Raw genomic sequence first — 16,912 nt, 5'->3', positions numbered from 1 at the left:
CGACTGGTGTGAAGTGATTTGAGGTCAGTAGAGTAATGATGAAGGATGGGGAGTCAGTGGCAGGGTCACTTCGTGGTTCTTGATCAATGTCCACGATGTCATTGGATGTCTGGGGACGATGCTGTTGCCAGGATACCGCTGACGTGCACATATATCAATCGGCAAAGTTTACAGAACTGCGTAAGGCCACAGCAAGTAAATTTTATGGATGACATCCTCCACAGACCCCAAATCCAATGCGACAGGGCGAAACAAACAGGGCGGACCAAACAAAACAAGATTCCTACATTCAAATTTTGACAACAGATAAACATTGTCAAACTAGAAAAATAAAAGTTTTCAATCATTGTACAAATGATTTTGATTCTGTGGGAACATCAGAATTAAATACAGCACTGCATCAAAGTAAAAGACAAAACAATAAATCTAAGACAAAACAATAAATCAGAGTTTTGTCTTGTCTCCTCTCTTCATATTTATCTGCCATCCACGTTGCATGGTAACAGACATCTTTGCCCATTTTCGGCAAAAATTAATGCGCGCGCTGATGTCACCCATAAAAATGACTTGCTATGGCCTTAGGGAACTTGAAGCAGTCATAAATCAAGTACGACAAGGTACGGTCCTTTATCATGACTACTAAGCAAGTCCAATCCCACGTATTCGATCTCTAGAATCTATGACCATGTACAGGTGACAGCGATGATGAATTAAAGCAAACAATTGTGATGATGAAAGAATATCATTAAATGCAGTTTAGAATGGTATGTCATCTTTTATTACAGAAGAATATGCCTATATCTTTATACCATGTACTATTGTTAAAAGTGAAGTGTTTTGTACATATACGTATATCCAATAAAGGTAACCATGTCTAAATTTCTTTCTTAATTAAGTGTATCTCTATTTATAATTTTAGTTAGTTCGTTTGCTATAGGCTACGGCAATATGTATAGTATATATAGTATCTATTTATCACCAGTGGAATGTCTGTAGACACCGTAGAAAGTTCGTATCTTGTAGAAAGAAAAAAATCAGTTTTCAGTAACTAGTCTACATGTAGATTCTCTGGAATGTATGTAACATCTACATTGGACTCCGCAGGCAATCCAAATCCAATAGAACAGGTCTAAGTCATTTTTGCTTCCAGTAACACCTAATACCAGAGACAGCAGTCGCTAAGATGCCCGCTCAACTTTCCCAGGGGTCGATATAATGGTCGAACAAAGCTTCCCATCAGCAGTAAAAGTCACCAGTGCTTTAGACTGTCTTCAGTTGATCCAGCATGTAAAGTTATACAATTGAAACTTTATGTGCCAGAACCTATTCCGTACGGACGGAATGACCACGCGTAGCCATTTCCAGGGCTAGTAACAACCTCTAACCGTTGACTAAAGAATTATTTCAACCCCTGATGTGGTAAAAGAAATATGTATAACGTCTTGGCTAGTGTCATAGCTATTCTGTACCAACCTACTACTGGTCATTAACACTCTATTACTATGATAACGTATTCTTAGTCGTAACACGTTTTGCTCTACAAAAATAGAGCGAGACATTACATATAATTTTCTCCAAAATTAACGTTTCTAATAAAACGAACTCGGATGATTCCGACCCTTCACACACATTGGATGATGAGTAGTGCTACTGTCTAAGGCTAATGTTAATCGAATCTTTAATTTTGTCTGGTAATAAATGTTACTAGTATCGAGTCCGAATATCATAATCGCCGCAAATTGTTGATTAATTTTGAAAAATTTCAGCAATTTTGATCCCATTGCACGCCAACAAGAAATCGCCTTCTTTGCCATAGATTAGATTGGAGCTGTCAAAAACAAAACGTCGATGTTGGTATTCCGTGATCGTTCGTCATCTGAAGTAATGGAGCGGGAACAGGAATCACACCATCCATCTGAGTGAATGAGGGCAGGGTTGAAATATGGACTGTGATTTCCGGACTGTTGCGCTGCTTATGATGTCCAGACGTGTCCTGCATGCCTTTGGGAGAAAAGAATTCAAAGCAGATCGACTCCAGAGTGTGAATTCATAAAAGACTATCACTGATCAGTCCCTAACATACCCAGAACCGTGCCTATCTAATGCTATGCTCCAATGGGTTAGTGGTAAGATCAGACACAGTTATGGGTAGTCTTCACGTATCCAATAACGCATATTTGCCGCAGGAACGGTTCTGGTTACGCACAGACTATCCAGAATCATGTGCGAGCATGGTTTTGGATAAAACATGCTTCTGGATAGTATCCACGTACGTATCCAATAACGTTGATTTGCCCAAAGTATCCAAAATGGTGCCTGAGCATGGTTTTGGATGAAGCACGGTTTGGGATGAGCAGTTCCCAACTTTCCGTTATACAGAGGAAAATTCCAACCCAAGAAAGATTATTTAACCTCAGTCCACGCAGTCTTCTGATCATCTGTAAAGATTGCCGCAAGGGGTCCAGACCAACTTGGTGCCTGGGCATGGTTTTGGATAAAAAAAAAGCTTGGGATGAGCAGTTCCCAACTTGCCATTATACTGAGGAAAATTCCAAACCAAGATTATTCAACCTCAGTTCAGGCAGTCTTCTAGTCATCTGTAAAGATTGCCGCAGGGCGTCCAGATGGCAGTACTCCATAGGGTCAACTGTCAACGGCAACGCCTCGTTTCCAGAGAATGAGATAACCTTCGGGTCAAATATATGGAATAGCTTAACGGCGTTACACCGATCAGCCAGAAACCGATAGTCCTTGAAGTGATGACTATCTTTTCCGTGCCAATGACGACGCCTGTTGGAACCAGTTCAACGAGATCTACCGAGCCGGCAATGCCAGGGAATGCGCTGCATTACACACGCTCTTTCGGTGATCGAACGGAGCCGTGGCATAGAATTTCTTATTGCAATGCAGAAATATAAAAGAAATCCCTCAAAATAGCATTGCTGGCCTGTCGTTGTCGTCAGAATTGCAATCAGAATTTTAGATGGAACCTCCAGAAATGCATCAGTCAGTATCATCAGTCAGTATCTTCATATGGTATTCAGGAAGGCGTGTGGGTTGAACTTGTATTATAGCTGCATCGGATAAATGAATTACTGTTGGTGCCAGATATATCGAACGGGAAATGGCCTTATTAACTTACATGACCTCTCCACGGCAATAAACGGATTCCCGATGTCACGTTCCCGTTATAAAGAGACAGGAAATTTCCCACAGTGCCGGGGATATATACACAGTATGATGCATTATTCCTTTTGATCAATCACCTATTGAGACACGAAGTGAACGTCAAATGGGAAATCAAAATCTCCTTGGCGTATGTACATGCAGAAAGGTACATGTGTTCAAAGGAACATCTCACTTTATAGGATCACCATAAGTTTCCAATCCAATGTGAATTGCTTTTCCTTGGCTCGATTGACAATTCTCATCCGCGGACGAGAGTGGGTAACCAACCGAGAAGATCGACGTTACGTAATCCAAATTCAAACCACCACTTCTCGAGGGCCCCAGGCTTCTTTTCTATTCCTACCGTCTTGCATATAGAATTGGTGCATAGTCTGGACTTCCGTGGCGGCCCCGTTTGGAACGGCACCACGGGAGGAGTGTGAAAGGTCATCATTTGTGTCATTACAGTGACAAGTGTCTTCGGTGTTGGCGGTGTTACGTCTCGAATTTGACGAGTTTCGCCTCGCGGGCGTGTCTGGAGTGATTTGGATACCGACTCGGTTGTTCGTGGACAGGAAGGAGTTGAGCATCCTCCATGGCCTGATCCCGGCATGCCTTTCGGCGGGGTCATCGCGCACGCGCGGTTCGTCGTCTCCTTCCATGTCGGGCGGGAGGAAGACGTCATAGTGGTTGACCAGGTACTGCACGGCCCGGCTGATCCCCAGGCTCAGGAGACAGATCCCCAGCACGACAAGGCACAGTATCAGGATGGCAGGTGGCACGGATGTTCTGTGCTGCTCGGATGATGACGTAGGCGGTGCCTCGGTACTGCTGTTCACGCTGGTGACGCTCATTCACATGTGGCGGTGCCATGCCATGTCAATCACGATCAAAAATGGCGGCGGACATAGAAAGCAGTCCTCTTGTCCGGCGGTTGCTACTTAATCCCCTTATACGAAGTGTCTGCCTACGATCCTGTGGAAAAGTAAGAAAACGTCATGTCAGAAACATAAAGGAACATTTACTGCAGGAATTAAAGTATACGACCAAACATTCCTAATGATATATGTGACAGACTCATTGCAGGTTTATCTGCTTGCAATATATGAAAGAAGGTCTAGATTAAAGACTAAAAATGTGCATTCGTTATTCAGAGCATGCATATAATCTTCTGGCAGCTTATTAGTCATGCAATACCAGGATATATCTACTATATGATAAGAGAACAATTGAATAAATCTGACTTTATCAAATCTATCAACTAGTAAATAGTTATGCAGGTGTGTAATTACGGGCATCCTCTCCGGATTTTCCGGAGATTTCTTATCCGGATTTTCCGGCCGGAGATTTGCATGATACATGAACTGTATCGCGATTTCTGCTGTGCTAGCTCCAAAGACTCCCGCGTAATTGCACATTAAGGCACATCTGCATCTTAAAATGCAAAACATGTCTTGGTAACAGTTTATTAGGATCCAATGTAAACCCGCAGCTGTGTTGTTACATTAAGTCTCTTTCCTTACTTATTGCAAATTTATCTCTATATATATTCAACCGCACGTCCTGCTCACTTAGCCCCTCAATCACTTAAATGTTGTTACCTTATCAGGCAATTCCCGTCCCAGCTATTACGCTTCAGATATCAATCTAGCCGCTTTCATATACGAATAGTATCGATTTAAATCTGACGTCAGGCAACGCTGCAATTTGGGCAGTATAAAGATCCTTTGTTATACCGAGGGCATTAGATCGATCAGAGCCAGTGTGTGTGTTGTATAGTGAGGTGGGTGGTTCTAAAGCACATTCAGCGGGCAGCCTGTAGTTAGTTATATTCCAACCGTGTCCACCGGGAGTATTGACTGAGTAATTGACTGCTGACTTAGTGTAAAATGATCTCTCGGATCCGCCCATGGCTACCGAATGATTTCGTAATCCAATTATAACGAGTAAAGCAAAGCGTCCGACGTGTGCCAACTCATACTGTATACGGAACTAAGTATTAAAAACGTATTGGAACGATACAACAGCGCCCATACGTAAATAACGTTACAGAATCATAGAAGCGCACAGCAGTGCCCATAACTAAACTTAGAAATTCAGCACCAAACATATCTATAAAAGACAAGATGAGATCCCTATAGTATATACCAAGTTCTTTAATCACTGTTCTACTAGCCACAATTGTGAAATTTCTTTGATATAGTCATGTATTACTGAATGTTATCAAGGATGTCTCGCTGTAATATATATGGGGTTTGCTTAAGGGTCCAATTTTTTCTTGAATCTGCTGTTGAACCAATACAGCTGAATTCCATTTTTGTACCCATAGAAATTGCCGTACAAGGAGATACGTTATTCATTCAGTGGCCACATCAAACATTCATCACCAAAAATCCTAGCGTCAGTTTCAAAACTCTAGCCACATTTCAGCGCTTTCTCCTCATTAGATTGAAGATGATCCATCTAAATTGTAGGAATGCAATAAACTTTTCCATCTACGCACTTTATCGTACTTTTATCTTATGTAAAGAGATGGCATTGTGCCTTAATCAAAACATCGTCAAAGCAACGTAACGCAGATAGAATAGACAATGAGATTCTGCTTCATCTCCATGAACAATAAAAGCTTAGAGCACTTAGAGATTTTTGGAGGTTCCGAACTTCATATTTAAAACATTGATACTGTATGAAGCTGATATGTACAATGTATGTAAAGCGAGAAAAGAAGTAAATCTTTATAGATTGCTTACCAGATGGTCTTTACTGTGAACAGTTTTGCCAGCAAACTGTATTACGTTAAGTTAATGGTCTCCATAACTATATAATCTAGGAAGAAAGTGGTTAAAACAAATGTGGCAGATCTAATGGGGAATGCAAACCCCGGGAAACAACCTGAAGGTTTTCTGGCTTCAACGTACAGAACAAACGTAATATCCGATGCTTTAGCGACCACAAATACTTTCGTTACATCTACAGTTGTCTACCAAATTCAATTGAGAGTTGGTTCCCTCTCCCAAACTGCATAAGTATTGACATTTCAACTGTTAAGAGATAGCGGACGTCACGTGGAGGTGGAGGAAATCGTTATGACACTCCACAATTCTTCAGCCGCCAGTAGTTTCAATTTGAATCCGTCTTTGAAAAAGTCAATTTCCTTTGCTATACTGCTTCACAGCTGCTTCCGTTCTTTTTGTATACGCCATGCCAAGTATAACGTTTTCTATCAAAAGTATTTTGAGCCTTTAACTAGACTATCAACGAGCCAATGGATAAAACAAAAGGACAGTTTTAGTCATGTTCCTTCGCTATACTGTTTTACAGCCGTTTCTATATATCGATACAGTCTGTCACACTGTGCCAAGTTTCTATAACTTGTTATTTTAAAGCTTTAGCAAGACTATCAATACGCCAAGACAAGAGAGAACGGAAAAGAACAGTCACTGGTTGATAAATCTATATGAACGGATAGCACACGGCGAACTGTAAATGTCACGGACAATACTCACAATTCAAAGGTATCATTCCCATTCCCATTAGGAAGAATCCCTGACGTGGCCAAATGTAAAACTCCCATCTGCTGCCTGAGACCGCTCCGTGCACACACACGACATGACTAAATGCCAGGATATCACCGGGAGGATTACAATAAAAGGTCGGCATTCAGTTTCCCCGCCCGGGGTTACCGTATTTATTGGCGCTGACAGAGAACAGCCGAAATCTGTCTTCCTCCCGAGACCGTGAGGTCGGCTTCTATATTCCAGCGGATGACCTTCACGTTGCTCATTCCATGTCAAAAAGGCCTACTTTGCAAACATCGCCCATTGCAATCTCTAATACCACTGGCCGATTGAATTAACTTGAAGAGGCTAGTCTGCTATCTAATTAGACTACATCGTGAGAAAACTGATGAAACACGATTTTGCTTCTTACCTTAATGAATGGACTGAAGGAGATGACAATGGTTGGTCTAAAGATGCGGTTGGTCTTCGGAATCTCCTCAAGACATCTTGGAAGGGGTTCCCTTCTTCTTGTTGACCCTGAGGCTGGGACCCTGGCGGCACCCCGGGTACCCCCGCGTACTACCAGTCGATCATCCACCTAAATATAGAGCCGTAAATTTGTACCCCTTACCAATAAGGCGGGCACCGTTCAGATGTTAATGGCAGTAGCCGGGTTCCCAAAATCAATAGCTTCACACAAGGCTCTGCAATTCTCCGTCATTGCGTCCGGACCTGGCTGAATCTTCCATGGCAACGTCAGAGAGAGGCAGGCAGAGTGTGGGAAAGTTAACGCGGCGAGGACGCCCAGGCTCTCACGGCTGCGACGGTGATCAATTTCGCAGATGGACGGAATTTGGAGGTTTCGATTGGGAGGCGTGGCGGTTGTGGGACGGTCGCTCGATCGTACATCACCGCAGTTAGCTCCCTGCTCGGTCGATCCTACACGCTGATAGAGACAGACGAGATAATTCCCCGCAAACAAGCTTCGCACGCCGCGGGAAAACTGATCAATACGGCCCGGGCCACGTCATACATGCAAAACAATTATTTCATCGTCTTGTCATCCCCAACTACGAGGAGCTTAAACCCAGATCCCAACTGACATTGAGCCAGATATATAATCTAAAGACAGATATCCTCTGCTGCAGGTCACATGTAACTAACCACGGGGGGTAAGATTTCCGGCGTAATGTGTTTATTGGATCTTAACCCGTATCATTCGCAAGGGTCCTTAGAGAAATGCTATCACAGATCCTATCATGATTGACGAAGTGGAACCATACGGGCGCATTTCCCGGACCAATTGCGCTGACATTTTGCAAAGGCATTTGAAGACGCATTTGATGAGTTTGTAAAAACAGCAGTTGCACTTGTCGTACGTAGCTAGCGCTCTTAAACAGGCATGTAATGAACGACTCTTTTTATGATTGTCTATAAAAATGTTACTATAACTTAGCAAAAGTAAACTTTGTTTCAACGTCACGAGGGCACCTATTGATACGATTACAAGCTTGTGTCTACCAGTCGTTAAGTGGAATCGATATCCGTTATTCAATGACTGCTGTTTGTATCGATTCCAGATTGTTGTCAGATACCATCGGGAGGCGGGCTTTGAACTGTCCATGTAAGCAATTGTTGAGCCTCAGAAGGATAATCTATATACATGTATATCCTAACGGGATCAGCTCTTTCCCTTTCTTACATTGTTTAGGGGATTCTTTAAAATATTAGACCAACTGCTCTTCATTCAGCAGATGACATCAAGGAAACTGCAGTGTTTTTTGTTTCCAGTGTACTGAAAGTTCTAAACATACAGCGCATTCTCATACCAGATGCACGGTTCTTTTTTTATTGTCACGGATATTACGTTTGTTATAATTAGATCAGTAACGCAGACCGTCTCCGTATCCAAAGTAGCTCCCAACCTTTTATCATTTGTGTAACTCACGTTAAAGCTACCTCTCCCCTGTTAACGCATTTGAAGTGAGCATTGTAACTGGTCTTATTGCATATTGTCCAGTTACCAGGGTTAGCCCTTTAAAATAGCGTCCACGATCCGGCTATATCGGTGGGCCGTCCTGGCCGTATATTACGTTATACAGCCGAATAAATCAAACTAAATCAAATCAGATATACGGACGTAACTGTCGCTGATTTTGATCCCATCAGCGCCAGTACTTGGCAATGCATCAACAGAAAATCCCTACTGGCGACACGTATTGCCTTGACCTTTTCACATAATGAGAATATAGCGTCCATAATTTGTGTATACATGCACCAGAGCGGCCTAAGGTGATGTAGCTTTCCTCTTAGGGTATGTAACCACGAGTCTCATGACTGATTTACGTTCTTCTTCGTTGGTAAAAGGCGGAAGGAGTTCATCCGTAGACAGTATGTGCTCACCGTGAGGATGGTGCCGGCATTGGTAATGAAGGACCTAGTGATCTTCGTACACAAAACGTGAAATCATGTAACCACTGTCTTTGCCCCCGCACGTCTCACTCGGTGTTTTACGCCTAAATCAATTGTTCACGAGGTGTCAGCGGCAACAATCCATTTTGTGTGTGGACGCGTAAAGTGTTAGTAATGATCGAGAATTACCAGACCATGATTGCAATCGTTGCAGTCGACCTTATTCCATTGATACGAAATGTATCCCTACCTGGAGTCGAGTGACCTATTGATAAGTCCCTATGGCTATATCCACCGATTTGTCAACAATAAAAAAAGAGATCCTTTCTGTCAGGGTAGTTCATCTTTATTAACATTGATAGTCGATGTGTCAACAGAACAGGAAATGGGCGACTGTTCACGGTGTGTGGTTTGTGATACATGTAAGATTTAGTCAATCACGGCGTGTCCCACTCACCCCTGCCGCCTTTGGGCCCCTTCTCCCCCAAAATCTCACCGCGAACTCGCCCTTTCCTTACATCCATATTCAACCTCATTGCCCCACGATTAAAATTCATAGCCCATTTTTGGAGTCGTCCCGTCGGCCGGGTCGATATCTTATAAATCTTGCAGTCAGCGCACATTTTAAAGTGGCGTCCGTTCTCTATCCCATCGTAATTGTCACATCTTTTACAGCCCAGCGTGCAAATCTTTCCGTAAAGAACGTAAGCCACGCCACATCCTTCAGGGGAACGTTATCAGTAAAGCTGCAAATTATAGTTCTAAAATAGCCACCATTAAGGACGGTTTCCTGGGAGACACCGGGGCTGCGGAGTGGGTCTGATGATGGTACCGCACCGCGCGTACTGCAAGGATCGATTCTTGGGCCTCCTCCAAAAATTCACTTCATGAAAGTGTATCTTATAGTAATCGTGTGATTGTTCAAGATTGGAGGAACGCGATTCTGTTCACATTTACAAGGTATTGGAATTCTAGATAGCTGGAGTATATTTTCCTAAGCAGGCTGAAAGAGTTAGAATGCCTGCAGCGAAAATCTTCATCAGGGAAAAATGAAGTCTGAAAACTGGAACCTCGCAAACGTCAACATCATAATGCAGTTTGACGCAAACTCGGTCAGCCTGGTCAAGTTTGTATAATGCATGTCACGGTCGGTAAAGTCTGTGTATTACTATCTCGACATCTTTTACCCACTACACAATTCATCAAGACTACAGGCAAGACAGACGTATTACTCTGTGAAGGAGGTTAGTGACCTTCGACAGGAGTATTGTGATTAGTTCTGTCCGTCTTTACGTTAGCAGCTATAACTCACGATTTCTTTGAATACATATAGTTGTGCATGTCGTAAGCTGCACGTTGTTGCACGTCTGCTGTACTGTGTTTTTACACCGTAGTATGCTGTATAGGTAATGTACAAAACAACACTTCAAGTCCATTTTTAACATTGATGTTGGGAGAAAACGAAGAAAAGAGGATCTTCTTAATTCAACCAATGCAAAAAGACAAAATGTCTACGACATAAAGTGACGCAGAAACAGACTTAAGCACATAAAAGCCGGAGACAAGATTCACAACCCGTTTCTAATATGCAATATGATGAAGAGTTATTATCTACATATCCAATCTATGATTTAACGCTTATTTCATATGCTTTATCTTTACGGTAAAACCTCGCGCTGGGGCACTAAACCCCACGTCTACGTCAAGAAGAGATATTTTTAAATTTTATTGCCGTGCGTCAGTAGAAAACTGACAAAATGACATTTAGATGAATCCCACGCAGTACCTTTAAATCACAAAATGACGCCACTAGTGTGACATACTGGCTTTATTTCTCGAATCCTTTTCGTGTCACTGTCAGAGTAAATCATGTACTAGAGAGAACACTGTTAGAATATTTGATATTTCAAAGATATTACGTAGTGAAATTATCGTATAACTGTATCTGGTGACATCAATGTGACATCAATATTGCCACAGTTATTTATATTTGTTCACAGAATAGCCTGTGACATTTTAGCCTTGTGTCCCGGTATGTTGTAATTTCAAGGAGGGCGTAAAGATCCTACCGAGGAGTCTAGTTGAACTGGGCGGCAGGGAACGTCTACAGGCCCGAAGGAACCCCGCCCAAACCACGATAGCCTAGACACCAGACTAGCGTAACCCCAATAATTCCCCGTCTGACCCTTTCTGCACAGAACATCTACCTTACAGTAAAAGGTTCAATAGTCACTCTCAGGAAAGACAGTCCTTTAATTGAGTAGGAGCCTATGATTAATAGATATTCCGATAGTTGCATTATGATTTATGGTTGTTCCTATGTTTGCATTTATACATATCCAATGTTCAATCTAGCGTCGCCTTAGGGCGAGCAGTTTTCCGATTATCGGTGAATTACACGGTTATCTTGCTATGTCTCGTGTATCGGGAATGGGCTATTTTCATTTGTATTGTGTATTTCATACACGGTAGTGCGAGATGCATGCTATAGCACGTACCTTTTTTTTTACTTTCTTAGTAACTTCCAGTACAGTTTTCATGGCTTGGAAACCAGATTTTTCAAAGCCAATATTCTAGTCACATATCTACATACAGCACCGTTCCAATGTATATCGACATTCATGGAGCAACAATGCCCAAAAGTCTGACGAAAAACGGTTACTATAAGGGTACCAACCAGAAAATCTTTTGGGCTTGTTTTAAACACCTTAAGCATGAAACACTAATAATTCAAATGTGCTAATGTGGGACGGTTTGTGTTAATATCATACAGATTGCATTATTTAGATCATTTCCTGCTTTGCCGCCCTGAAATTACACTGGATACATTTAAAGTTGTGGAGAGGCTGTGCGATTTGTAGTATGTTCACATACTTACTATAAGATTAATTTGCTTTCTAATTGTGCAGATGAGAGCTCAAATAATCCAATAGGCTTCCGTCGCACACTCGTTAGTTCTTATTCACTCACTCATGTTCTCACTTAATACCCCGTAACTCACTTATATGTAAGTCTCTTTTAAAGCCAGAGTCATAGATTCTAATTTTGTTCCTGAATTTTGTAAATTGAAGGAAATAAATTGCTATCAAACACCAAAGCCGTTGATTGCAGTTGCTTAAATTATGACGAAATCAAGGAGTCTTGAAACTTGAAATTATTATATATATTTGTGCATTTGACTGGTTGTATGTCGATAATTTCACCATTTGTATAGATAATGTTAACGTTGTCAGAAAGAGATAAAACATTTCTTTGTACTGCTTTCAACGAACTCTTCAATATATCATCTGAACACTTCCTTATCACATGACGGCCAGATCTCTGTATTTTTGGATGTATGAGACACAAAATCTGGCGCATTGTGGTTCACCATTGATTCGATTTTCGATAACTGTTATATTGTCGCGAGGCCACGCCGATTTAAACAATTGGTTCTCGGATTTTTCCTGATTCGAAGACAACAATCAGGTTCTGAATTTCACAAAAAAATCAACCTCCTTGGAATGGAAAGGTTGAATAGGGTGAGATGAGAAAAATAAAAGAAACATGTACAAGAGGTGGCCTGTGCCAGTACTACAAATGTATTGAATCAAACGTAAAGGGAATTGTGTATCCACTGCACTTTTCACATATATCGCACGGGGGAGCCATTTCCTAACGTTGGAAACATCTAGGTTTGGTACGAACGACCGGAGCGTGATCGGTACAGATCGTATGCGGAAACGGATTGTAGTAATTGTTGTTCAAACGCGGATAATAATGTTGGTGTAAATTTTGACTAATGTCGTAATGTCAATGTTATATAGAACTCCGAAGCATTGTTATAGGCAATGGCTAAGATATTAAGCAAGAACTTGACATACATTGCACCTGTTACAATTGTTGTACAAGTTTGATCTGAATTGATTTGGTCCATCGAAATCTAATATGTAGTTGGCCTCAGTGTATGATAGCTTTTATTAATGGATTCTATGAACAAATTTCCTCTTTTCAAGACCGGAATTCCTTGATCTTAATTAAGCAAATTCTCCTTTCCGCAAGCGTTTCCAAAAAGACTTAAGAAGCAGGGCTGAGACCTCTGGAGATCTTATCGTTGTTAAAGATACACATGTAAGTGTGAGACGTTAACACCAACACTGGCAGACTGCCAATTTCACTCAAGAATCAATACATGACCCCAGAAAACCTGGCAAAGTAACTTGTCCTTCACGGTTCTTGTGTACGAATTATACATAAACCGAAATAGAAATTCACTCTAAATGCAAGGGTTCTGAGAGTTATATCTTGGGAGAAAAAGTGAATGCATCCAAACGTTGCCGCAGCGTTTTTTTTTTACTTCACGTGTGGATGCGAACACGATATTCCTACACCCAGGCAGAATGTACTGCGCCTGCGCGAAACCCGTCATGTATTGTGCATAGCACTTCGGCAGAACGTCTCGTTTAGGGTCATATTCGTGTATTTGAGGATGGCATTCCGTCTGTAGGTTTTAAATTCTGTGTCGGAAAAGACATATCGTCGGCAACGGGCAAAATCATGATGCAATGTTGACCAAACATCCAACGAAAACCGTGAAAAATCCGGTTTTCGCCCAGGCGTAGTACGATCTGACACCCCATAGCTCTGACACCCCAAATGCCTGACCCATAACACAGGGACCCTGCACCATGTGTTCAAATTAATAACCGATGTCAAAATCAATAAATCATTTCCATATCCCAACACATGCAGGGGTTTACAAAGTAAAAATACATGGAACAGTCGATTCAAGTTACGTAAAAGCTCGCTACATAAAAGGTTAGTGCGTGGGTTGCAGAGTGGCGCATAGAAAGAAGCTACATGTAGGTGCGCTGTATTTCTGACATTGACTTGCATTCATTCCCCCATGGCTAGACATCCCTTATATAAATCTCATGACGGAGGCTCTACGTCAAGCTCCTGTGGTGCAGGAAACTGGAAACTGCATTATACATGTACAGGAGTTTCTAGCTGTGTCTGTTGAGTCGCACAGAGCTGCTTGGCCGGTCGAGAATCTCAAAGAGAAGCCACGTCGCTTTTTCGTGTTGGGTGGATCGTCGAGCCAAGAATTTCACCGCCGATTCAAAAACGCTAAGGTTAGTAGTTATCTTTCTTAATTATAACGTCATTTCTTTACCTTAATTGTAGTATATTATAAGATATTGGAATAAGACAATAAGACGCATTTTTGAGAGCCATGTTATATAGATTTCGACACAAGTTTTCATCAGAAAATCTGAAGCAGAGATTCAACTTACGTTTTAGAATGTGTTTTCCATATTTATTATGGCGTCAAAATAAGGTACTATAATTCATCTTGTACGTATTAAAGGTGCAAAAAGCATACTCATGGCAGCAAAGAGACTCAATTGTCAAAGTAAATTGTCTGGTAATCTTTTAATATTATATTAGTAAGTTGAATCACAGCATACTGGTGTGTGTAAGTAAAAGAAAATTCAAAACAAAACGGTTCCATGTGTCTTATATACATATGGTGGTCTGGTTCTAGCCATTCATTGATTTATTGGTGGTACCAAAAATAAAGGGATTACTCAAGTAGCTAGTTTTGCTGCCATTTCAAACGCTACAGGTATCAAATGATGTGGAAAATGTGCTGTTAGTGTCAGTTAATGACAGATAATGTCAAAATCAAACAGATTTCCTCATCCAGAATATTTTTGTATTGCTGCCCAGAAATTGCACAACATGCCTTTAAAACGGTTTATAGTTTACTTGTTCAAATGCAAGGCAACACATTACACAGACTTACAGGCAGCAATAGCTGATGCACATACGTCTACAGTTATGCAACGGGACAGCAAATAACACTACATTACACACACAGTTATTCTAGATTTGAACCAGCTGAAGAGTTATATTTTTCATACCATTTTAATGCAATTTTAAATTTATATCACACACGTATAACAAAACACCACCATATAAACTAGGTGCTGTAACTAGTTTGTAGTTGATGTCGGATATTGCACTCAGCAGCAGGTAGTAATGACAACGGCTGAACAGACATTTCTTAACGGTTTCCCCGCAGGTCTTCAATAGAAGCTGTGGCGCCCCTACAGCGCCTTGATACCAGCATAATGCGTGATGAATGGGTCGGAATGTAACGGCTGTACTTTATGCCGGCGTTAGAAACCCTTATCTGTGCGATGCATGCCAGACTATAGCGACAACTTGTGAAAGCGTAATATGTCTAGCGGTTGTCGCTGTCTCCACCGGACGTGTTCATTCAGCTACGCGGCGTTTTGTGATAGCTTCCCGGGGTTTTGTTTGCTTCTCAAGATCCGATGAGCGCTCTGGAGTCTCACAAGTAAGAAATCAGAAAGTTGGTATACGGTTTGTTTGTTTGTTTGTTTGTTTGTTTTGATTAGGATCTTACTTGCTGCACTCTTGATGTTCAAACCTACTTCTGTCTGCTCTCTTGTTATACAAACCTTATGCTGAGGTTATGCTGAGGTCACATTTTCCAACCGGGGCCCGGCCGGGCTGTTTCGATTAACGTAAAAATCAGCAATTTATATCGATAATATACTCAAATAGTTCCCATTATTGATGTCTTTAACTTTTTGTGCTTTTTTGTCTTTTATATATATCATAGTTTTCTTTCCATTTTGGGCCCTGGTTTGGAAATGTGACCTCAGCATTACGTTTCTCTTCTCTCTTGCTGTGCAAACCAAATTTGGCTGCTCCCTTGCTGTACAAATCTACTTTTGTCTAATCTCCTACTGTACGAATCTGCTTTTGCATGTGGTTTTGCTGTTCAAACCGACTTTGTCTGTTCTCTCGATGGACGCTGTTCAGACGCAGTAATCCACACGTCACAGATAACCCAGCTATAAATCCTACCCTACGGACGACATAAAACATGGCTATCACAGGACAAAATCATCCGCCTTAACATCTGGCCAACTTATATTACAAAGCTAGCAAAGGAATACCTTCGAAAGCTTCAGTTCTACTAATGAAAGTAATGATAGATGACACGTTCCAGGGTAAAAGCACAGATTCAGCTCGTCTTCTGACGTATCATCGCAAAATCCCAGGGATCACATCGACCACCACTAGACGGCAAAACGATAAGAGCTTGGCGGCGTTCTCAAGCGCGTGCTGCGCTCTTGCTTTATTACATTTACGTGCGTGAGGATGTGGTAGGTTTGAGGGTTCGGCATGACGAGTTCATTACACTTTCAATGCCATTTCTGTAGAGCATGATAGTCTATCATCTTCTGTTATGTTATATACCGCACCCTTGCCGCTATTAAATTGCATTGGATGCCTTTTAGAAGATCAGGCGGAGCCACGAAAAGGACCATTATATTAAAGCCTCAAGATGTCTGCAGAATTTCAACTCAGAAAAAGTAACGCTTGATGAGTTTCGCGAACAATAGTTGCTGGGGTTGCTGTTACGTAAAGCACAAGTAAAATTAACGGTGGAAATTTGTTTCTCGTGTTGGAGAACTGCCACACATAAATGTCAGAAATGTGCCATAATTGCATGAAATATACTGAAAACTGTAACTAAACTAAAAGGGTAACATTTGCAAAGCAAATTCAAAATGTTTATACCTTCGCATATGTTCTGCTCTGGTAATTCTTACTCAAACACATTCATATATATGGTGACAGGAGTCAAAATACCTCATACTATAAAATTGCAACATGATGGAACCCAACACCAGTTACCATGACCGGGTCACAGGCCAGTGTTTGGATCGGAAGAAGAAAAGGAGCAAAAACAATATGTTTTCCTTCGGTAAACATAATTACAATGACATGAAGATTTTTCAATTAAAAAC

The 16,912-nt window shown here is 41.4% G+C and overlaps 1 protein-coding gene across 1 annotated transcript; it reads right to left on the bottom strand.

Annotated features, from left to right (window-relative positions):
• Window positions 1–3,062: 3,062 nt before the first annotated feature.
• LOC109477186 lies at window positions 3,063–4,053 on the bottom strand. The gene has a single exon (XM_019778255.1). It carries the CDS (start codon window positions 4,020–4,022, stop codon window positions 3,486–3,488), a length of 537 nt encoding a protein of 178 aa, XP_019633814.1. The 5' UTR covers window positions 4,023–4,053; the 3' UTR covers window positions 3,063–3,485.
• Window positions 4,054–16,912: the final 12,859 nt, after the last annotated feature.

Source organism: Branchiostoma belcheri, unplaced genomic scaffold (assembly GCF_001625305.1).
Source record: "Branchiostoma belcheri isolate BF01 breed outbred unplaced genomic scaffold, Haploidv18h27 scaffold4, whole genome shotgun sequence".
Classification (NCBI taxonomy): Eukaryota; Metazoa; Chordata; class Leptocardii; order Amphioxiformes; family Branchiostomatidae; genus Branchiostoma; species Branchiostoma belcheri.
This window is presented reverse-complemented; position numbering and strand designations above follow the sequence as displayed.

Excerpts from the sequence above, each read along its gene's own strand:
- LOC109477186 (XM_019778255.1), bottom strand. The coding sequence starts at position 4,022 with ATGAGCGTCACCAGCGTGAACAGCAGTACCGAGGCACCGCCTACGTCA.